General features: G+C 42.7%; 1 protein-coding gene across 3 annotated transcripts in view; it reads right to left on the reverse strand.

The window, feature by feature from the left end:
* The window catches only part of GRAMD1A (GRAM domain containing 1A), a 96,986-nt gene that overhangs the window by 66,058 nt on the left and 6,832 nt on the right, over positions 1 to 24,096 (reverse strand). Inside the window, exon 1 of one of the 3 annotated variants that reach the window (XM_073570505.1) lies at positions 9,671 to 10,191. The exons of the other annotated variants lie outside the window; for them this stretch is intronic. Within the exon in view, the coding sequence (XP_073426606.1) occupies positions 9,671 to 9,678 (8 nt within the window). The 5' untranslated portion in view covers positions 9,679 to 10,191. Of the gene's footprint in view, positions 1 to 9,670; positions 10,192 to 24,096 lie in introns of those variants that run through there. 3 annotated transcript variants of the gene reach the window in all.

Genomic DNA, 24,096 nt, shown 5'->3' on the forward strand with positions numbered 1-24,096 from the left:
CGATGAATTTTCTAGAAGTCTACACTGTAGCACACGCCATGGCTGCCTCGCAGTTCTTCTTCTGCTGTCACTTATTGTAGCATCTGTTGCAAAATATCCTGAATGTTCACTATCCTTCCTCCATAGGAGATGGGCTGAAAATTTACCAGCCATTACTAAACCGAGAAACCGCTCCGAGGCTGTTATATTGTCACTAATTCACTAGATAAAGCAACAGCCATATGACAGGAATATAACTACTATAAAACTGCCCCTATATACAAGAATATAACTACTATAATACTGCCCCTATGTACAAGAATATAACTACTATAATACTGCTCCTATATACAAGAATATAACTACTATAATGCTGCTCCTATGTACAAGAATATAACTATTATAATACTGCCCCATGTACAAGAATATAACTACAATAATACTGCTCATATGTACAAGAATATAACTACTATAATACTGCTCATATGTACAAGAATATAACTACTATAATACTGCTCCTATGTACAAGAATATAACTACAATAATACTGCTCATATGTACAAGAATATAACTACAATAATACTGCTCATATGTACAAGAATATAACTACTATAATACTGCTCATATGTACAAGAATATAACTACTATAATACTGCCCCTATATACAAGAATATAACTACTATAATACTGCTCCTATGTACAAGAATATAACTACTATAATACTGCTCCTATGTACAAGAATATAACTACTATAATGCTGCTCCTATGTACAAGAATATAACTACTATAATACTGCTCCTATGTACAAGAATATAACTGCTATAATGCCGCCCCTATGTACAAGAATATAACTACTATAACACTGCCCCTATATACAAGAATATAACTACTATAATACTGCTCATATGTACAAGAGTATAACTACTATAATACTGCCCCCTATGTACAAGAATATAACTACTATAACACTGCCCCATGTACAAGAATATAACTACTATAATACTGCTCCCTATGTACAAGAATATAACTACTATAATACTGCTCATATGTACAAGAGTATAACTACTATAATACTGCCCCCTATGTACAAGAATATAACTACTATAACACTGCCCCATGTACAAGAATATAACTACTATAATACTGCTCCCTATGTACAAGAATATAACTACTATAATACTGCTCCCTATGTACAAGAATATAACTACTATAATACTTCCTCCTAGCTGTGAGGTTGTGTGTTTGTAGCTCTCCTGATGTCTGGAGCAAGCCCAGGGGGAGGCCACCCTGGGCAGGGTAACTCCCCAAGCAAGGCCCAGGCTTCCAGGCCTACACTTGGAAGTAACACCCAAGTTGTGTCTAAGGCGGATGCAAGTCCCAAAGTTGTTTCTGACGGAAAGAAGGCTCAGAATGGAAGTAGCAGCAGCAGCAAGAAAGATGAAGCAGTGAAAGTACGTAAAGTAACGGAACAAGGAAAAGCCATGGCTGTGGGTAAGAAAGTTCCAGTTAAGCAGTCGGCCAGCCAAGGCAAGCAGAGTGAAGGACAACTAGGAGAAATCCAAAAGAAATCTACTGGTGAGAAGCTGAATGGAGGAAAGCAGCCTGCAGCTCAGGAGGTGCCATCACCAACTTCAGGTGTGCAGCTGACTCCCAGCAGACAGAGGAGAACCTCACTGGAGAGACAGACGCTCCAGGAGAACCTGCAGCAGTAGCATGTGGTGGCCAGCATGGCGAGCTCTGGGCGCACAAGGTCGCAGTCAGGTGGCAGCAGTAAAAGTGCTGTGGAGCCTGGAGCCACGAAACCAGCGGTGGTGAAAGTTAAGGAGACGTCTGGTTTCAAGCATCCAGGGACATTGCTGAAAGCAGGATCCCAGGAGGAGACGCCATGTGCAACTGAGCTTCAGGTCACAGAGGAGATCCCAGGACTGGTCAAGAGGCTCGGTGAGTTACAGCAGCACAAAGACGCTGCAGAAACAGATAGACATGGGCTATAATGTAAAGGCTGCTAATCCTGGTGGAGATCACACCTTTTGTGATCAGACTCTGAATATGCTTGGCATACAGCTGGCAAAAGTGGTGACGGACATGGACTGTATCCTAGAGAAGATGGGGCCCCTGGCAGAGACTTATAGGAACCAGGAACTGTTTATGGCACACAAGCAGGACTCTGCAGGTTCCAGCTCAGACATTGTCCCAGGTGAGCCCCAGAAGCCGGTGCGGCCAGTGCTGCAGCCTGCAAGTTTTTGCTTCCAAAAGGGTCAGATACTGCAGCCGCAGCAGCCTGCGGCAGACCCCAAGCAGCAGCATGTTATGCAGATTCCAGCAGGTGTACCACAAGTCTCAGAATGCCCAGCACAGCAGCCTGCAGCAGATTCCAAGCAGCAGCATGGACTGCACTTTCCAGCAGAGGGACTACAAGTCTCAGAATGCCAAGCACAACAGTTGGGCGGTGGACATGTGCCGGTCATTACTGATGGTGCCCAGCAGGGCTCTGATGCTGGGGATAACCGCACTGTATCTGGGGGGGTCGGGGGCTTGGGGGAGCACAGTATCTTTGGTGGACGCTGCACAGTCTGATAATGACATTGATGCTGATGATAACAATGTGCATGATAATGTCTGTGATTTTCCCCCTTTAATTTCGAGCACACAAGGTGTGGCTGCCCCTCCTGCTGCAGACCTTCACCCCGTCAGTCAACCCAATGTGACCCCGCACGGTGCCCCATGTAATGCCTGGAGTCGTGGTGCTCCGTCCTTTACCTCTGGTTCCAATTATACAGGCCAGGCGTTTAAACGGAGAAACGTCGTGCGTTTCCGGCACAGAGGTGCCAAGGAGGACCTGCCAGACAGGAGGTTTGTCATCAGGGAGCTCTTGTGCCACCAGATGGGGTTTGTGCCAGTCAGCATCCTGGCAGTGATTAATCTTCCAGACAGGCAGGGCTATGATGTCAGCTTTAAGCTCATGTCTGACCTGGACAGATTCTGGTCTAGTTTCCCCAAGTTTAGAGACACGGAGGGCTGGAGTAAGTTCAGCTTTATTCCTATCTCTAAGCCAGATACCGTTACTGTTAGTGTCATCTTCTGGAATGAGTCTGTTCCCCCGCAGGACATTGTGGTGTGGCTCCGGAGGCATTGTGACCTGGTCTCTGACCTCACCAAAAGCAGAGACAGTGATGGGATCTGGACGGGAGGGTGGCGGGTTTTGGTGAAACTGCGCCAATGCAATAACATCACTGCCCATTTACCCAACTCCTTCTTTATTGGGAGGGAGAGGGGTGTGTGTTTCTATCCTGGGCAGCCTCGTAAGTGCTTTAAATGTGGCAAGGCAGGTCACCTGGCAAATACCTGTACTGTGGTGAAGTGCAGACTGTGTGGGGAGGTCGGCCATCTAGCTGCAGACTGCCAGAACATCAGGTGCAACCTCTGTGGGAAGATCGGTCACCCTCACAGGGACTGTCCAGACGCCTGGCACAATATCTGTAAGGACTTTCCTGACGAGGACTTGGTGGCAGGGGCAGAGATTCTGGAGGAGGCAGCTTTACTGTCAGGGGAAATACTGACCAGACCAGAGGTCCACCAGGGGTCTACTCAGCTAACACCAGAGCAGCAGGGTTCAGAGAGAGAACAGGGGAGTATGGAGGTTGTACCTCAGGGGCAGCGGTCACGGGAAGGCATTACTTCAGTGCTACCATCTGTGTCTGAAGAGTACAGCAATAATCAGAAAAGGAAGAAAAAGGACAAGGCCTCCAGTAAACCTGAGGGGTATGACACTGGCCAAGGAGCCGGGAAGAAATTCCAGAGTTCTGCAGGTGTAATGGTCGTGTCTAACAGGTTTTATGTTCTGTCTGAGTCTGACGGCGATTTTGAAGATGACCTTAAAAGAATTGACGCAGAGTGTGATAGGGACGTAGAGGACTGTCCTCCGCCAAAGCGGAAGTCCTTACCTGAGGGCACTCGGGTAGAGTCTGAGATGGAGACCGGTGGTGAACAGAATAACTCCGACTCAGATCTGTGACGCTGTGAACCAGATAATGTCTGAACTCGGATAGGAAAAATCATTAGGAGAAATTAGGAAATGTTAAGATATGGAAGGATGGGTCACTGGGTAGGAATATGATGAGCTCTGTTTGCAAAGTGTGTTTTTTTTTTTTTTTTTTCCCCCTCCTCAAACTAGGAGTATGGACTCTAAGTTAGTTTGATATGTATAACCTGGATATGTAATGAATGTATGTACAATCCTAGTGAATTCAGTTTTGCATTATTGGAGGAATGTTATTTGTATTTGTTTGGTTTTTACAATAAAAATTGCCCCTATGTACAAGAATAGAACTAGCATAATACTGCCCCTATGTACAAGAATAGAACTAGCATAATACTGCTCCTATGTACAAGAATAGAACTAGCATAATACTGCCCCTATGTACAAGAATATAAGCACTATAATACTGCCTTTATGTACAAGAATATAAATACTATAATACTGTCTTTATGTACAAGAATATAACTACTATAATACTGTCTTTATGTACAAGAATAGAACTAGTATAATACTGCCCCTATGTACAAGAATAGAACTAGTATAATACTGCCCCTATGTACAAGGAATAGAACTAGCATAATACTGCCCCTATGTACAAGAATATAAGTACTATAATACTGCTCATATGTACAAGAATATAACTACTATAATACTGCCTTTATGTATAAGACTATAACTTCTATAATACTGCCCCTACGTACAAGAATATAACTTCTATAATACTGCCCCTACGTACAAGAATATAACTTCTATAATACTGCCCCTATGTACAAGAATAGAACTAGTATAATACTGCCCCTATGTACAAGAATAGAACTAGCATAATACTGCCCCTATGTACAAGAATAGAACTAGCACAATACTGCCCCTATGTACAAGAATAGAACTAGCACAATACTGCCCCTATGTACAAGAATAGAACTAGCACAATACTGCCCCTATGTACAAGAATAGAACTAGCACAATACTGCCCCTATGTACAAGAATAGAACTAGCACAATACTGCCCCTATGTACAAGAATAGAACTAGCACAATACTGCCCCTATGTACAAGAATAGAACTAGCACAATACTGCCCCTATGTACAAGAATAGAACTAGCATAATACTGCCCCTATGTACAAGAATAGAACTAGCATAATACTGCCCCTATGTACAAGAATAGAACTAGCATAATACTGCCCCTATGTACAAGAATAGAACTAGCACAATACTGCCCCTATGTACAAGAATAGAACTAGCACAATACTGCCCCTATGTACAAGAATAGAACTAGCACAATACTGCCCCTATGTACAAGAATAGAACTAGCACAATACTGCCCCTATGTACAAGAATAGAACTAGCACAATACTGCCCCTATGTACAAGAATAGAACTAGCACAATACTGCCCCTATGTACAAGAATAGAACTAGCACAATACTGCCCCTATGTACAAGAATAGAACTAGCATAATACTGCCCCTATGTACAAGAATAGAACTAGCACAATACTGCCCCTATGTACAAGAATAGAACTAGCATAATACTGCCCCTATGTACAAGAATAGAACTAGCATAATACTGCCCCTATGTACAAGAATAGAACTAGCATAATACTGCCCCTATGTACAAGAATATAAGCACTATAATACTGCCTTTATGTACAAGAATATAAATACTATAATACTGTCTTTATGTACAAGAATATAACTACTATAATACTGTCTTTATGTACAAGAATAGAACTAGTATAATACTGCCCCTATGTACAAGAATAGAACTAGTATAATACTGCCCCTATGTACAAGGAATAGAACTAGCATAATACTGCCCCTATGTACAAGAATATAAGTACTATAATACTGCTCATATGTACAAGAATATAACTACTATAATACTGCCTTTATGTATAAGACTATAACTTCTATAATACTGCCCCTACGTACAAGAATATAACTTCTATAATACTGCCCCTACGTACAAGAATATAACTTCTATAATACTGCCCCTATGTACAAGAATAGAACTAGTATAATACTGCCCCTATGTACAAGAATAGAACTAGCACAATACTGCCCCTATGTACAAGAATAGAACTAGCACAATACTGCCCCTATGTACAAGAATAGAACTAGCACAATACTGCCCCTATGTACAAGAATAGAACTAGCATAATACTGCCCCTATGTACAAGAATAGAACTAGCACAATACTGCCCCTATGTACAAGAATAGAACTAGCATAATACTGCCCCTATGTACAAGAATAGAACTAGCATAATACTGCCCCTATGTACAAGAATAGAACTAGCATAATACTGCCCCTATGTACAAGAATATAAGCACTATAATACTGCCTTTATGTACAAGAATATAAATACTATAATACTGTCTTTATGTACAAGAATATAACTACTATAATACTGTCTTTATGTACAAGAATAGAACTAGTATAATACTGCCCCTATGTACAAGAATAGAACTAGTATAATACTGCCCCTATGTACAAGGAATAGAACTAGCATAATACTGCCCCTATGTACAAGAATATAAGTACTATAATACTGCTCATATGTACAAGAATATAACTACTATAATACTGCCTTTATGTATAAGACTATAACTTCTATAATACTGCCCCTACGTACAAGAATATAACTTCTATAATACTGCCCCTACGTACAAGAATATAACTTCTATAATACTGCCCCTATGTACAAGAATAGAACTAGTATAATACTGCCCCTATGTACAAGAATAGAACTAGCATAATACTGCCCCTATGTACAAGAATAGAACTAGCACAATACTGCCCCTATGTACAAGAATAGAACTAGCACAATACTGCCCCTATGTACAAGAATAGAACTAGCACAATACTGCCCCTATGTACAAGAATAGAACTAGCACAATACTGCCCCTATGTACAAGAATAGAACTAGCACAATACTGCCCCTATGTACAAGAATAGAACTAGCACAATACTGCCCCTATGTACAAGAATAGAACTAGCACAATACTGCCCCTATGTACAAGAATAGAACTAGCATAATACTGCCCCTATGTACAAGAATAGAACTAGCATAATACTGCCCCTATGTACAAGAATAGAACTAGCATAATACTGCCCCTATGTACAAGAATAGAACTACTATAATACTGCTCCTATGTACAAGAATATAACTACAATAATTCTGTCCTCATGTACAAGAATAGAACTAGCATAATACTGTACCCTATGCACAGGAATAGAACTACTATAATACTGCTTTATTTTGATAAGAATATAATAGAGATGCCGGTGTTGCCCTTTATTTCTAGCACCCATCATTTGTGTCTTTGGTGCATTACACCACTGTAGTTTTAGTCCAGACCCCGGCTGATCTGTTGGGTGGGTTATAGGACAGGCAGTATTCTGGAGAGTGCACAGGTACTACATGTCTGACCTTGGCAGTGACCTCTGGAGATTAATGTGCTGTTTATCACAGTCTTTCAGAGTTTTTATTGACACGTGGGACTCAGGACTGTTAGAAGAGCACAAAGTGAAGGTGGATACAGAAGATTGCAGAGATGCGACTTCACACTAATAGACCAGTGTAAATCCCGCTATTAGTTTGCATTTTATGTGCAGTGAGGGCGATATTGTGTTCTCCTTATTGATCCAACAGACCTATAGTCAGCGAGCGCTCACCCACCCCCAGATTCCCTCTAGCAGGGGAATTGCATACAACAGGCCCCAGAGGGATTTTTTCCCCCAAATCCCCTAGACCTTTCCACACCTACGTGACCTCCTAATAACATAGATTTATTAAAGGGGCTGCACCCAATATTTGTACAATGCTCCGCTCTCTGCAGTTTTCAAGATCTCTGCTTGTTCTCAGTAGCCAGAAACATTCGTGACTTAATTAATTAACAGCCCAACTCTATTTATGTTCGACATCAACCACGGTCTGTTACAATGTATCGCTGCAGTCCACCAGCCACCACCGCCATCCGCTGTCCTGCACTGCTACATTGTGACTCCTTGTATTTGTGTAAATAAGGCCAGAAGAGTTTCAGCCTTGAAATGCTTCTTTTCATGGGCAGCAAACAGAGATCTTGAAAAGGATGAATAATTAAAATGCCCCAAAAATTGCAGAACAATTCAGCTTCACATTCATCCGTCACGACCCAGAAGCTTGCACTCTAATCCGTATCTGCTGCTGTACACGGATGCCATGATTCATTCCATAGAACGGCTTCTCCCCCATCTGCTGTAGGAGGAAGCCGGTGTCTGGATGAAACCCCCGCACGCAAGGGAGAGAAAATAATCTGCACGCTGCTGGAATCAAAACGCACAGCGGCGAGAAGGCGACGCTGATTCCTCTATGAAAAGTGTCAGGATGTGCAAGACCCTCACTATAGCAGCCAACGGGACCCCCGACTTGTTCTAGGTGGGCGCCATAAGTGCCGTCATAATGTACACTCGCGCTAATAAACGGAAGACGCCTTGGGGTACGTGCACCTGTTGAGTATTTGCAGCAGATTTTTCGGCATCAAAAACTAGAATGCTGGCAGAAAAATTCTTTAAATAATGCGCGCGGTTCTGATAGAAAAAAACCCAAAACACAGATCACTAAAAGAATTGACATGCTGTGGATTAAAGAAAAAAACCCGCTGTGGTTCAAATCCGCAAGGATAAATCTGCACGAGAGTTCAGAAACATTCACTTTGGAATATTCAGAAACAATGCAGCATGTGAACAAGTCCGTTTGTCCTGCCATCATACAGATGCAGGAAACCTCAACATTTCTGACCTGAAAATGAATTCTTGGTGCTCACCGTCGGTGGAGACATGGCTGCGCATGCGCGACTCCGTTCGTAATTGTGTACGCTGTTGTCACGCACCAGAAACGAGCATCTAAGGGTATGTGCACATGTTGCGGATTTTGCTGTGGATTTTTCCACGCGGATTTTGCTAAATCTGCAGGTAAAATGACCTGTGTTTTACCTGCGAATTGAGTGCAGATTTACTGCGGATTTTCTGCAGTTTTTGTGCGGATTTCCCCTGCGTTTTTACACCTGCGGATTTCTATAATGGAAGAGGTGTAGTCAGATTTCCTTAATTTCCATCAGGCTATTGGTGCACTTGACTTTTCCAGTGGCAATAAATGGCGAAACCTGCACAAGCACCGCCACTCCTCTTGCCAGGTTGCTCATTTCTCCATGTAGACGTCGGTCCCGGCGGTGGGACACACTATGGATGTGCCATAAATTGGTCCATGACTATAGGAAATTTCCCTCTAGAGGAGATTTTTTGGACAGGGTCTCCCCTGTAATGACAGGTGTGCGTGTATTTCCTCACTGGTGCCACGTTTCATCCCTAAACAATTGCAATATTGTATCCCAAAACACTGACCACGTGTGCAGCGCGCAGCCACTATTAACCCCTATCCCACTGGCTGCTCGCCTCAGATCAGGGCTGCCCATTCATCGCCGCTGTGGTTCGGCGAGGGTTAAACCTACGCAGTCACCTTCCTGTTCTATGTATCACACATCCACCCGGCTTACTGAATCTATTTGCGAAACAGTTAGAGCCAAATTCTCCCCCGCCCCCCGCCCGCCACCATCCGCGTACAAGCCCCAGGCACACGATCGGTAAAATACAAAAAAAAGGGGGTGCTCGGACTCACTCGATCATAGTGGGGGGGCTCCACGTGTCCCTCGTTTCCTCGGCTTCTTCAGTCTGACGGATGTGTCATGGCCCTGTCTGTTGAGGATGTTGCGTTGCCGCTTTGCTACTTTGTATCATGTTGTGCGTGGTCGAGGCCGGTTGCGGGTTTTTTTTTTTTGGAGGTGGTCTTGGTTTCCGTCTGGATGGCGGTCACTGTGTGCTGCGCGCGGTCTCGTTTATTTCCATGCTGTCTCTGGGTGACTACATCGGTCTCCTTTATGCGTACATTGGGGGTGCGTTGTGTGGCTCCTACATCTGCCGGGCCCTATGTATGATCTCGTCTTTGTGAGGCCATTTCAGCCGGCCATGGTTCCTGGGCTCGGCGTCCCCTCTCCTCCTCTCTCTCTTTCTTTCTTTCTCTCTCTTCTCCAGCATCTAAGGATTCAGAAATCTGACACCGAGCCTGAGCCTCCCCCACTACCACCGTGTCTCATCTGCCCTCCCCTTTCTACAAGAGATGGGAAATGAGGCAAAAAGCATCACAGAATGTGACAGCCCCCGGGGGCCGCGGCTACCGGGGGTCCTGAGGACGTTACGTAGTCCGTGGGGCGGCATTCTGGAATCGGGAAAATAAAACAAAATGTAAAAAATGCACCGAGGTGTCACATAGAGAACATCAGCTGCGAGGAAGGTTACTAGAAAAAGGCAACATTGTAGCTTCATAGTTCTAAGGTTGGAAGAAGACAAAAGTTTTATGGTCGTAGAAGAGCAACCATCTGTCTTATCATCCGGATTGGAATAATAGTATCCACGATACCAGAACAATCGTGTGGCTGGTATACAGTGTAATAAAGGTTTGCTAATCATGAATGGTAGTAGCGCATTAGTCGCATCCATAGCAGTATTCTCAGTGGTCATATTGGGATTAAAAGTATTAATGTTCCCAATTTGTCTGACTTATTCATAGTAATAGTTATTAGGAGTATCACGCTGCCTGGAACATATATTTCTGTTGGTAGTAGTAATAGGTCAAGTTCACACTGGGCGTGTTTGCTGCTTTTTTATGCTAATTTTCAGCTGCTTTTTACAGTACCAGCAAAGCCTATGAGATCTCAGAAATCTCACGCACACACATTGTTTTTTGTTTTTTTTTTTTGTCATCAGTATTTTGTGCTGTGCATGGTTTTTTGGACATAGAGCATGTCACTTCGTCCAGCGTTTTTTTTTTGTTTTTTGTTTTTTTCAGTGTTTTTCACCCATTGAATTGGATGGGTGGTGAAAAACTGCTAAAAAACCGCAGGGAAAAAAACGCTGGTATCGGGTTTTGCTGCGTTTTTTGTGCCTAAACCTCATTTTTTTGGGAATAGGACTTTTTTTTTTTTTCCAACACTATACTTTATCAGCATGCACAAGAGACAAATCTAACGTGCAGAAATAGTCATTTAACCTTCTGTTAGTTGCGGAGAAATACTTGCATTATTAGTCGCGTCCCCAGTTTTCAGATAGAAAAATAACCTATTAAAAAAGAGGGGAATGTGAGGTAGGAAGCTACCGAAACTGATGGTTACTTACCTTCCATACTTGCAAAAATATGATGAAAATGAACGCTCTTGGGGATCTGTGACTGACTAAAGGTTATTAATATTAGTGGCAGAGTAATCAGCCCTATCTTTAGTGCTAGTAACTGAAGATCTCCCATCAAAGTTCTTATCCTGTTAATATATTGCAGTACTCATATTATACAGCGCTGTGTACTTACAATTGCTCATTTTGCCCTTCTACCAAGCTAATTCTTCTCTTTGTTCTGCACTGTGTAGAAACAGGAAGTCTTTTCCCTGCATGACTCATTCCCTTCTTGGCCTCCTGACCCAGCTGCTCCTCCTCCTCCACCAATGACTTTTGCAGTGACTGATGAGTCATACAGAGAAAATTGACCTCATGTTTCTACATAGAGATTAGAAGGATTCAGTTCCTCAGTTATTAATCATGTGATGTCATAGACATAATAGAAAAGAGAAGAATTAGCTGGGTAGAAAGAAGAAATGAGCAATTGTAAGTACACAGTGCCATATTTATCCTACCATTATATCCTCTGTTGGCTCCCTTCTCCCTAGTCTGAGAGGCCATTTGCACAGCAATAATTATATCCGCACAATACTTTCTTTTCGCTTGGCAACAAAATGGACTCTGTTTGTACTTCCTGCAATCAAGTTAAGGAGATAAAAGGTAAATTGAGAGATTTTTAATATTTAGCATTTATTTCCAGAGCTGGTCGACAGGCCGAGTTCACGACTCTGTCTGATGAGGCCCCGGTAATGAGTTCTGATATTGACATGCATAGCATGGCGCCATCTGGTGTTGAGTGTATAACAATGTGCACATCCTCCTGATGAGCTGAGTGCTGGTGGTCTCACATGCTCAGTCACGCTCTCCACAGATGGGTCTCTGCACAGTGATCTCCTATTAGTTACAAGGCAGCCAATAGAAATGTCAGCTGTCAGAGGGGAAAGAAGAATAATCCACCCCGAGCCCACCCGCAGCTGATCAGCAGCACCAATGAGGGCACGTGAAAAAGTACAATTGAAAATAAGAAATGTATACATCAGCAAAATATGCTACTTTCTTCACTTATGAACCACTTCTCTTCCCTCTTCTACTGAACCTATCATTCCCTAAAGAAAAAACTAAAAATCCTTTTTGGTCAAACCAAGGTGGACTGTCAGCTCACTGAGGGATCAGATTACAGCTTGAACTCTATGGAGATGGGAGGGCTAGGAGGAGAGAAAGTGAGACAGAACCAATGAGAGAAGCAGGCATGCACAAATGGTGTTGCTGCTTTCTACTAAGTGTTTTGTCACCCAAATGTTGGATTCATAGCTACACTGCTCCATGCTGCAGCTTTCTAGTGTTAAATCTCACCCCAGTACTGCATTCACAGCTATACTGCTTAGTACTGCATCTTTCTAATGTTTAATCTGCTGGGTTCACGTTTACATTTACAGCGTTCACATTTACAATGCTCCATGCTACAACTTTCTAGTGTTTAATCTCACTCCGGTGCTGGATTCGCAGATACACTTTTCTATGTTGTTGGTTTCTAGAGTTTTACCTCACTCCAGTGCTAGTCATGTCTTCACTGCTCAGTTTTTCAGCATAATGTCTTCCATACTGTAACAGTTTTCTAGTATTTTATCTCACCCAAGTGCTGGATTCACAGCTACACTGCTGAGCATTGCTCAATAATGTCCTCCATGCTCCTGCTTCTGAATATGTGCTACATAGGAGACAGGAAAGGAGGAAGCGCTCATGTTTGTGTAAAGTATGTTGGATATCTCAGTTGCCTCTGAGCTAGTGGGTGGAGACGTGCTACTAATAAGAGATGGAGCTTGAAGAGGGGGTCACTGATGAAAAGTGCAGGATGCAGATCCATACAATAGGCAGTATATTATTATTAGGCAGAAATGGTTCTATTCTTCATGTACACACATCACCGCTTATTACTGAAATAGGTGCAGTTTAATAGCACCTTTACTGTTCCTTTTTAACAGAAAGGAAGTTCTATGTCCCCCTTCCTGATGTTCCCTTTTATCGCATAACGGTCACACTGAAAAGTATTTGTTTTCTGCATAAAAAAATTATATTTGAGAGAACCGAGAAACCACATAATACAGTGAGCAAAATGTGCTATGGCTTTGTCCCATGCTTTACACTGCAGCTTGACTCTGCGCTCTATTAATCCATTATAGCAAAGACAGAATGATTGATTGTAAACTACAAATATTTAGTGTGAACTCTAGGAAACTGCTGACCATAGAGTGAGGGGCCTCCTGCTGGACTTTGTCCTTGCAGCCTCAGTAAGAATTCAGTCCACCATGCAATAAATATGATTACCCATCAACATGGACATCCCATAGCGTATACAATGTAAAAATACAGCGCGTGCGTCACCATCTCCATGGTGTCTGAAATGATGAAGAAACGTTTCTTCCTTGGAATAATAAGTCTCATCATCCTGTTCTTATCTCACAAGACAGAATGTAAACAATTGATACAATTTACAAAGAAAAATCCTGCAGAAGGAGCAAAAGCTATATCCATGTTCCACCAGATAGGCTGCATTGCACTGCTCATCCTGAGCCTCCTGCTTCATGAATAGAATACTAGAAATGGAGAAGAACAGATCCAGCACTCGATTGGGATCCCGCACAACCTATTAAGCAGAATGCTGAACCTTCAGGGTCTGTGGAAAGGTGAGAACTTCAATGAAATGAGAGACATCTCTGCTGTGACTCTATAGCGCCGCTCTGCTGGACACTGGTTAAATTACAAGCTAGGAATTAACGAAGAGGTGGGACTGGTTGTAGCAGTGGAATCCTGCCAGTTACAACTCGACCTCTGCACTGCTCAGACCACAATGATCATGAGATTGAAAGGGTTACAGGGCTGGGCAACCTGGCTGTTGAAGGGGGAAACACTGCATTCGTGTGCCCAGGCTGGTGGCCATGGACCACTGTGTGCTAAACCAGTCAAGAAGCGCCGTCATTTAGAGAGGTCATATACCACTAGATATAAAATAAAGGCCCATCATAGCGTTCTACTATGACTTAATCACAACCAATACTGCATTCACGGCTACACTGCTTGGTACTGCTGTATTATGGTCTCTATGCTCCTGTCTTATACTGAGTGTGTTATCTTACCACAGTGCTGGAATCAAAGGTACATGCCTAAAAACTGCAGAATGATAAACCTCTAGGCTGCAGCCTGGTGTTTTCTCTTATACCAGTGCTGGATTCACAGCTACAATGCCTTAAAAAGATTTTTGTTGCCCTCTGAGTACATGACTCCAGCATTTTTTACCCCAAGCCCAATGACTTTTTCTCAACAATTGGATGCACGGAAGATGCCCATCAAAGAGCAGATTCCCAATTTTGGCACAGGTGCTTGGTTGAGGGACATCTTGGCCTTACTGCACTACACTGCTTCTATCCTTAGATCTCCAGGATGATGGACACAACACGTGATACCCAAGGGTTTAGAGGATGTCGTGGTCCAAGGTTACATACGGTGACAATAAATGAGTAGCATCTTCATCCCAACAGATCTGTTTTTGTAGGATTTCTTTAGTTTTTTGTTTGGCTGCTGCTTGCCGACACTGGCAGTGATACCGAACACCCAGACGTCCAGCGGCAGGGTTACATGCACAGCAGCCCTGTCTATATTTAGTGAGCCGCCACGCGCTCTATTGTGCCTGCTGGTGGTACCACAAACCATATGATCTCTGTGACCCTCTCTAATACATAGTCATTGAATGTGCTCTCCAGTTACCCTGTGAGAGGTTAGATATCAGGGTCCTGCAGAGTGCAGACGTCAAACTCCTCTCTCACAGTCCACTCATATGTAATGAGCCCTTCACTAAGCCGAGGTCTGCGCAGCTCAGATCTGCTCCTGATATGTCAGGAAGTGTTTACATATGGAGGTGCCCAGGATGGCGAAGAATCCCAGCGGACTGCAATCTAAGAAAATATTCCCCCGGTACTGGGACCAAGCGGCAGATGTGTACAGCTCCATATGTACAGCCGGTATAAACTGGGTATCTGTATATAATTGTATATGTACAGCTGGTATAACCTGGGCATCTCCTGTATATAATTATACTGTGTATGTACAGCTGGTATAACCTAGGCATCTCCTGTATATAATTATATATGCACAGCTGGTATAACCTGGGCATCTCCTGTATATAATTATATATGTACATCTGGTATAACCTGGGTATCTCCTGTATATAATGATATATGTACAGCGGGTATAACCTGGACATCACCTGTATATAATTATATCTGTACAGCTGGTATAACCTGGGCATCTCCTGCATATAATGATATATGTACAGCTGGTATAACCTGGGCATCTCCTGTATATAATTATATATGCACAGCTGGTATAACCTGGGCATCTCCTGTATATAATTATATATGTACAGCTGGTATAACCTGGGCATCTCATGTATATAATTATATATGTACAGCTGGTATAACCTGGGCATCTCCTGTATATAATTATATATGTACAGCTGGTATAACCTAGGCATCTCCTGTATATAATTATATATGTACAGCTGGTATAACCTGGGTATCTCCTGTATATAATTATATATGTACAGCCGGTATAACCTGGGCATCTCCTGTATATAATTATATATGTACAGCTGGTATAACCTGGGCATCTCCTGTATATAATGATATATGTACAGCTGGTATAACCTGGGCATCTCCTGTATATAATTATATATGCACAGCTGGTATAACCTGGGCATCTCCTGTATATAATTATATATGTACAGCTGGTATAACCTGGGCATCTCCTGTATATAATTATATATGTACAGCTGGTATAATCTGGGCATCTCATGTATATAAATATATATGTACAGCTGGTATAACCTGGGAATCTCCTGTATATAATGATATATATACAGCTGGTATAACCTGGGCATCTCCTGTATATAATTATATATGTACAGCTGGTATAACCTGGGCATCTCCTGTATATAATTATATATGCACAGCTGGTATAATCTGGGCATCTCCTGTATCTAATATATAAAGCTCAAAGTGTGTATGTATGTATGTGTGTGTGTGTATGTGCGTGTGTATGTCCGGGATAGGCATCCGCACCGTCGCAGCTACAGCCACAAAATTTGGCACAGTCACACGTCTGGACCCCGAGAGCGTCCTAAGCTATGTTGTGAGGCGAAATTTTAACCCCGCGCGTTCCAATTCACCAAACAATTTTGCCCCTATCTACATACTGGGGAAAAAGTGTGTGTGCGTCAAGCCCCGCCCCTCATTATGATGTCAAAATGCCCCTATCTGCATACTGGGGAAACAGTGTGTGCGTATCAAGCCCCGCCCCTCATTATGATGTCACAATGGTTGCCATGGCGACGCTGATGTCATCATAGGTTGCAAGCCCCGCCGCTCATTATGATGTCATAATGGTTGACTATGGGATGGAGGATGTGTGATGGGTATATGGGCACTGGACTAAGGGATGAAGGATATGTATGACGGGTATATGGGCACGGGACTATGGGATGGAGGATATGTATGATGGGTATATGGGCACAGGACTATGGGATGGAGGATATGTATGACTATGGGATGGAGGATGTGTGATGGGTATATGGGCACTGGACTATGGGATGGAGGATGTGTGATGGGTATATGGGCACTGGACTATGGGATGGAGGATATGTATGACGGGTATATGGGCACGGGACTATGGGATGGACGATATGTATGACCGGTATATGGGCACGGGACTGTGGGATGGAGGATGTGTGATGGGTATATGGGCACTGGACTATGGGATGGAGGATATGTATGATGGGTATATGGGCACTCGACTATGGGATGGAGGATATGTATGATGGGTATATGGGCATGGGACTATGGGATGGAGGATATGTATGATGGGTATATGGGCACTGGACTATGGGATGGAGGATATGTATGACGGGTATATGGGCACGGGACTATGGGATGGACGATATGTATGACCGGTATATGGGCACTGGATTATGGGATGGAGGATATGTATGATGGGTATATGGGCACTCGACTATGGGATGGCGAATATGTATCATGGGTATATGGGCACTCGACTATGGGATGGAGGATATGTATGATGGGTATATGGGCACGGGCCTATGGGATGGAGGATGTGTGATGGGTATATGGGTACGGGACTATGGGATGGAGGATAATTTTAATTTGTTATAACTAACTACAGTTAGTTAATATGCCCGGGCAGCGCCGGGCTCTTCAGCTAGTATAATTATATATGTACAGCTGGTATAACCTGGGCATCTTCTGTATATGATGATATATGTACAGCTGGTATAACCTGGGCATCTCCTGTATATAATTACATATGTACAGCCGGTATAACCTTGGTATCTCCTGTATATAAATATATATGTACGGCTGGTATAACCTGGGCATCTGTATATAATTGTATATGTACAGCTGGTATAACCTGGGCATCTCCTATATATAATTACATATGTACAGCTGGTATAACCTGGGCATCTTCTGTATATGATGATATATGTACAGCTGGTATAACCTGGGCATCTCCTATATATAATTACATATGTACAGCTGGTATAACCTGGGCATCTTCTGTACATGATGATATATGTACAGCTGGTATAACCTGGGCACCTCCTATATATTATTACATATGTACAGCCGGTATAACCTGGGTATCTCCTGTATATAATTATATATGTACAGTACAGCCGGTATAACCTGGGTATCTCCTGTATATAATTATATATGTACAGCCGATTTAACCTGGGTATCTCCTGTATATAATTATATATGTACAACTGGTATAACCTGGGCATCTGTATATAATTGTATATGTACAGCTGGTATAACCTGGGCATCTCCTATATATAATTACATATGTACAGCTGGTATAACCTGGGCATCTCCTATATATAATTACATATGTACAGCTGGTATAACCTGGGCATCTTCTGTATATTATGATATATGTACAGCTGGTATAACCTGGGCATCTGTATATAATTGTATATGTACAGCTGGTATAACCTGGGCATCTCCTATATATAATTACATATGTACAGCTGGTATAACCTGGGCATCTTCTGTATATGATGATATATGTACAGCTGGTATAACCTGGGCATCTTCTGTATATAATTATATATGTACAGCTGGTATAACCTGGGCATCTCCTATATATAATTACATATGTACAGCTGGTATAACCTGGGCATCTCCTATATATAATTACATATGTACAGCTGGTATAACCTGGGCATCTTCTGTATATGATGATATATGTACAGCTGGTATAACCTGGGCATCTCCTGTATATAGTTATATATGTACAGCTGGTATAACCTGGGCATCTCCTGTATATAATTATATATATGTACAGCCGGTATAACCTGGGCATCTCCTGTATATAATTATATATGGACAGCTGGTGTAACCTGGGCATCTCCTGTATATAATTATATATGAACCGTCGGTATAACCTGGGCATCTCCTGTATATAATTATATATGTACAGTTGGTATAACCTGGGCATCTCCTGTATATAATTATATATGGACAGTCGGTATAACCTGGGCATCTCCTGTATATAATTATATATGGACAGCTGGTATAACCTGGGCATCTCCTGTATATAATTATATATGGACAGCTGGTATAACCTGGGTATCTCCTATATATAATTATATATGTACAGCCGGTATAACCTGGGCATCTCCTGTATATAATTATATATGTACAACTGGTATAACCTGAGCATCTGTATATAATTGTATATGTACAGCTGGTATAACCTGGGCATCTCCTATATATAATTACATATGTACAGCTGGTATAACCTGGGCATCTCCTATATATAATTACATATGTACAGCTGGTATAACCTGGGCATCTCCTGTATATAATTATATCTGTACAGCTGGTATAACCTGGGCATCTGTATATAATTACATATGTACAGCTGGTATAACCTGGGCATCTTCTGTATATGATGATATATGTACAGCTGGTATAACCTGGGCATCTTCTGTATATAATTATATATGTACAGCTGGTATAACCTGGGCATCTCCTGTATATAATTATATATGGACAGTCGGTATAACCTGGGCACCTCCTGTATATAATTATATATGGACAGTCGGTATAACCTGGGCATCTCCTGTATATAATTATATATGGACAGCTGGTATAACCTGGGCATCTCCTGTATATAATTATATATGGACAGCTGGTATAACCTGGGTATCTCCTATATATAATTATATATGTACAGCCGGTATAACCTGGGCATCTCCTGTATATAATGATATATGTACAGCGGGTATAACCTGGGCATCTCCTGTATATAATTATATATGGACAGCAGGTATAACCTGGGCATCTCCTGTATATAATTATATATGGACAGCAGGTATAACCTGGGTATCTCCTGTATATAATTATATATGTACAGCTGGTATAACCCGGGCATCTCCTGTATATAATTATATCTGTACAGCTGGTATAACCTGGGACTCTCCTGTATATAATTATATATGGACAGTCGGTATAACCTGGGTATCTCCTGTATATAATTATATATGTACAGCTGGTATAACCTGGGCATCTCCTGTATATAGTTATATATGTACAGCTGGTATAACCTGGGCATCTCCTGTATATAGTTATATATGTACAGCTGGTATAACCTGGGTATCTCCTGTATATAGTTATATCTGTACAGCTGGTATAACCTGGGCATCTTCTGTATATAATTATATCTGTACAGCTGGTATAACCTGGGCATCTCCTGTATATAGTTACATCTGTACAGCTGGTATAACCTGGGCATCTTCTGTATATAATTATATACTGTATGTACAGCTGGTATAACCTGGGCATCTCCTGTATATAATTATATATGTACAGCTGGTATAACCTGGGTATCTCCTGTATATAATTATATATGGACAGCAGGTATAACCTGGGCATCTCCTGTATATAATTATATATGTACAGCGGGTATAACCTGGGACTCTCCTGTATATAATTATATATGGACAGTCGGTATAACCTGGGTATCTCCTGTATATAATTATATATGTACAGCTGGTATAACCCGGGCATCTCCTGTATATAATTATATCTGTACAGCTGGTATAACCTGGGACTCTCCTGTATATAATTATATATGGACAGTCGGTATAACCTGGGTATCTCCTGTATATAGTTATATATGTACAGCTGGTATAACCTGGGCATCTCCTGTATATAGTTATATATGTACAGCTGGTATAACCTGGGTATCTCCTGTATATAGTTATATCTGTACAGCTGGTATAACCTGGGCATCTTCTGTATATAATTATATCTGTACAGCTGGTATAACCTGGGCATCTCCTGTATATAGTTATATCTGTACAGCTGGTATAACCTGGGTATCTCCTGTATATAATTATATATGTACAGCTGATAGACACCCGCAGCCGGTAATGCTCTTATCTCAGCAGAGCGCCTGCGGTCAGTCCTACGTAGATTACAGGCGTACTGCCACTTGTCCGCCATCCTCTGTGGTTATGGCGCTTATCTTCTACGGTGCACTAGGGTTTCCAAACAGACAAAGAAAACCGCGGGGTGAAGGGTAAGGTCTCGGGGTAGGAGAGCAGGTAACGCCGGGAAGGGGTGAACGTTTGGGACCCTCTATGGCTGCAGAGGACACGGTGGTCTCCCACCTGAGGCTCTGCAGCTGTTACAGTACTACAACCCCCAACATGATGGCTCCAGCAGAGCCCATACTATGAACCGTGTATTGTAGAGGGATAAGCTGTGGGAAGAAAAGAAAGCAATTATGGAGAGACGGCGGGATTAATGGAAGATCACACAATGGGAAGCACGGCCAATAAAATGAAAACCCGGGCTAGAAAAAAGGGCTCGGCTGCCTGTAAAGTGAGGGAAGGGTGGGAGAGAAGAGAATGCGAGGAAATACTGCCACTGACACAGCCCAGGGTGAACTGCGAAGGGTGCGACTGATCGCCTCCTACCTCCCCAATATAAGTGTCCATCACCCGCACATCCTAGAAGGACACGGCCCCGATTCCTCATTTGCAATTTTTTTTTTATGTGACTTTACATTTTTTTTTCTTTATTTCCATTTTTTGTGCCAAATTTTTCAAAGTGACACACAAGTTTAATGCCCAAACGCCCCTCGTCCTCTTCTCTGTGGATCCGCAGGGATTAACCTAATTTCCTCCAGGACAATTGCGCCAGATGCCGACGAACGCGGCTCTGCCGTAAAATGAGATTATACGCTGATAGTCAGGAAAACTGGTAAAGTAAGTACACCCCGAGGGGGGATTATATGGCTCCATGGAGAAACATACAATGGGGAGTACCCAGATTGGACCCAAACACCTCTGAGAGCGCCCCCTAGTGTCATTCAATAAAAGTGAATGCATCTATCAAAATTGCCAGAAAACAAAGATTTTAATTTTTTTTTAACCTCTTAATATTTCTGAATGGCGAGATTCGTGATGACATGTTGGATAATTCCATCCAGTCAATAGAATCCTGATACACTGTAACAAACTCTCAGGAGAGGAGAGGGCTTTATGCGGCGGATGCATTTGGCACACAGAGGATTGTCTAACAATCTCCCATAATAATATCTCCTCCCCATACATTATAGCAACCTGCACGCACACTTGTAACATTGCTGTATGTGAGTGAGGATGGATGTACGATGCTTCTGCTTGCTGTCAAGGAATGATATTGGGCTCAGGCTTCCAATCCCCAAACTAGAATGATTCCGCTCACTGTCAGCAAGCAGAGGTTTTGGAAATTGCACTCACTGGAACAGATTTTTTTGTAATTTCAGCCAAGACTGCATCCGTGATATTCTTGGAAATCGGTGTCTAAGGGGAAACCTTACCCCTTAGACCTCAGTCCAGAGCCTCTCACCTAGCCAAATCAGTTCTCATACTTTGCACTGACGAGGGTCAATAGCCCGAAACACTGTGTCTGCAAATTGACATTCTGATTTGGCTTTTATCCTAAGTCATATTACAAGACTCGTTAAAGGGTTGATTGTGACTTGTAGGATCGCTACTACCAACAGGTGGCGCTATAGAGTTCAAGTCCTTTTTCTCTCTCTGAAGAGGCAATTTGCATATGGAAGTTGGTGGAAACTTTAGGATGTTTACCCTTGTTTGCCCCAGAGCTGCACCTGTCCCTGTTTCGACTTATGTCAAGTTCACTTTAATTTGCTGCGCAGCATTTTTCATGAGAATTATCCACCAGGAGAATGCAGGCCGGCTGCCCAGATAATCCTCCTCCGGGGCATAGGTCTGTGGAAACAATGCTGGAAGGTGTGCCAAAAATGGGGGGCATTGAGCATGGGGGGGCAGCAGGAATGTGACAGCCGGTGGATGGATATAAATAAACACAAGACCTGGTGTAAATAGGAGAAGTCGCCCCATCAGCAGGGGAAGTAATAGGGTTTCCATTCAAAGAGGAAAGTGGAGCACATAAGTGTAGCCCTGGAGGATGACTAGGCGGAGGCTGGGGGATGTGAGGCTGGCACACAGTGGGTGCACAGACTTCTTCTTTAGTAGCTGCAGGCACTTTGCCAGGATCCAGATAAACAAGTTATACAGAAGAAAGGGTGAAACATTACAGGGACAGTGGGGGGTAAAATAAAAAATAATGATTAATGCCTCCTCAAAGGTGGAGGAGCTTATAAGGTGCCTGATAGGTGCTGTAGTCCGAACAGAAAAAATGATGGTAATGACTTGCTCTACTTCTTTAGCCCTGATCAGCATTTATACCTTTGGTGGGCTAAAGTGGCAGAAGAACAGAGATATAATGGGGACATGAACAGACCCGAAATCTCGAAAATAGATGGTAGAGATGTGGAAAACACTAAGGTCTTAGTGCCAACTACATTAGAGCCCCGCAGGTGGGCCCACACCGCGGAGCTGCGGCATTTCGAGGGTTAAATTTGCCTTTGCCACCAAGTAACTTAGCCAATACTTTTTCTTTCACTCATGGCATCTACAGTCACTTTGTATCTTTCTCCAGGACTATGTTGCAGCTTTGTTTCTCCTTGTTCTTTTTGTCTTGACCTTGACAGCTGTGACCCAGAAGAACTTTATTTATGCACATTGTGGACCTCATGTTCTTGGCAGCTTGCAGCCGCTCTCATTCTTCCAGAGCATTGTTCATATTGTGGGCACTGAGACCACTAACTCTATGATACATTTCTGGGCTGCACCCTTCTGATATTTCTGACTGTCCCCTGCCTTGTATATTCTTGGTATACGTGGTGTGTGACTCGGTGTGGCACCCGGGCCTGTTACTGAAACTGCTGGAGAGCGGAATAGGAGGAAAGACCTATGATGTCATCAAAAGCTCCTACACCGAGAACCACTACAGCGTGAGTGTGAATGGTAGAAGAACGTCTGATTTCCAGCAGAGTCGCGGAGTAAGACAAGGCTGCACCCTAAATCCAATGCTCTTCAATATTTACATCAATGAGCTGGCCACCGCTCTGGAATCTTCCACAGCACCAGGGCTCACACTCCATGACGCCCAGGTGAAATTTTTGCTGTATGCAGATGATCTACTGCTGCTTCTGTCACCAACTGAGAAAGGTCTCCAAGAAAACCTGAAAATCTTGGAGAGATTCAGCTCCACATGGGCACTACCGATCAACACAAAGAAAACCATCATCATAGTGTTCCAGATGAGAAAGCCAAGGTCAAATCAGCACCCTCCATTTGTTCTAAGCAACTGCTCCCTTACAGGAATGGACAAATATACCTACCTGGGCCTGGAAATTCACCAGTCAGGAGGCTTCAAACAAGCCATA

This window comes from Dendrobates tinctorius, unplaced genomic scaffold, assembly GCF_039654945.1.
Source record: "Dendrobates tinctorius isolate UK_male_01 unplaced genomic scaffold, ASM3965494v1 ptg000028l, whole genome shotgun sequence".
Lineage (NCBI taxonomy): Eukaryota > Metazoa > Chordata > Amphibia > Anura > Dendrobatidae > Dendrobates > Dendrobates tinctorius.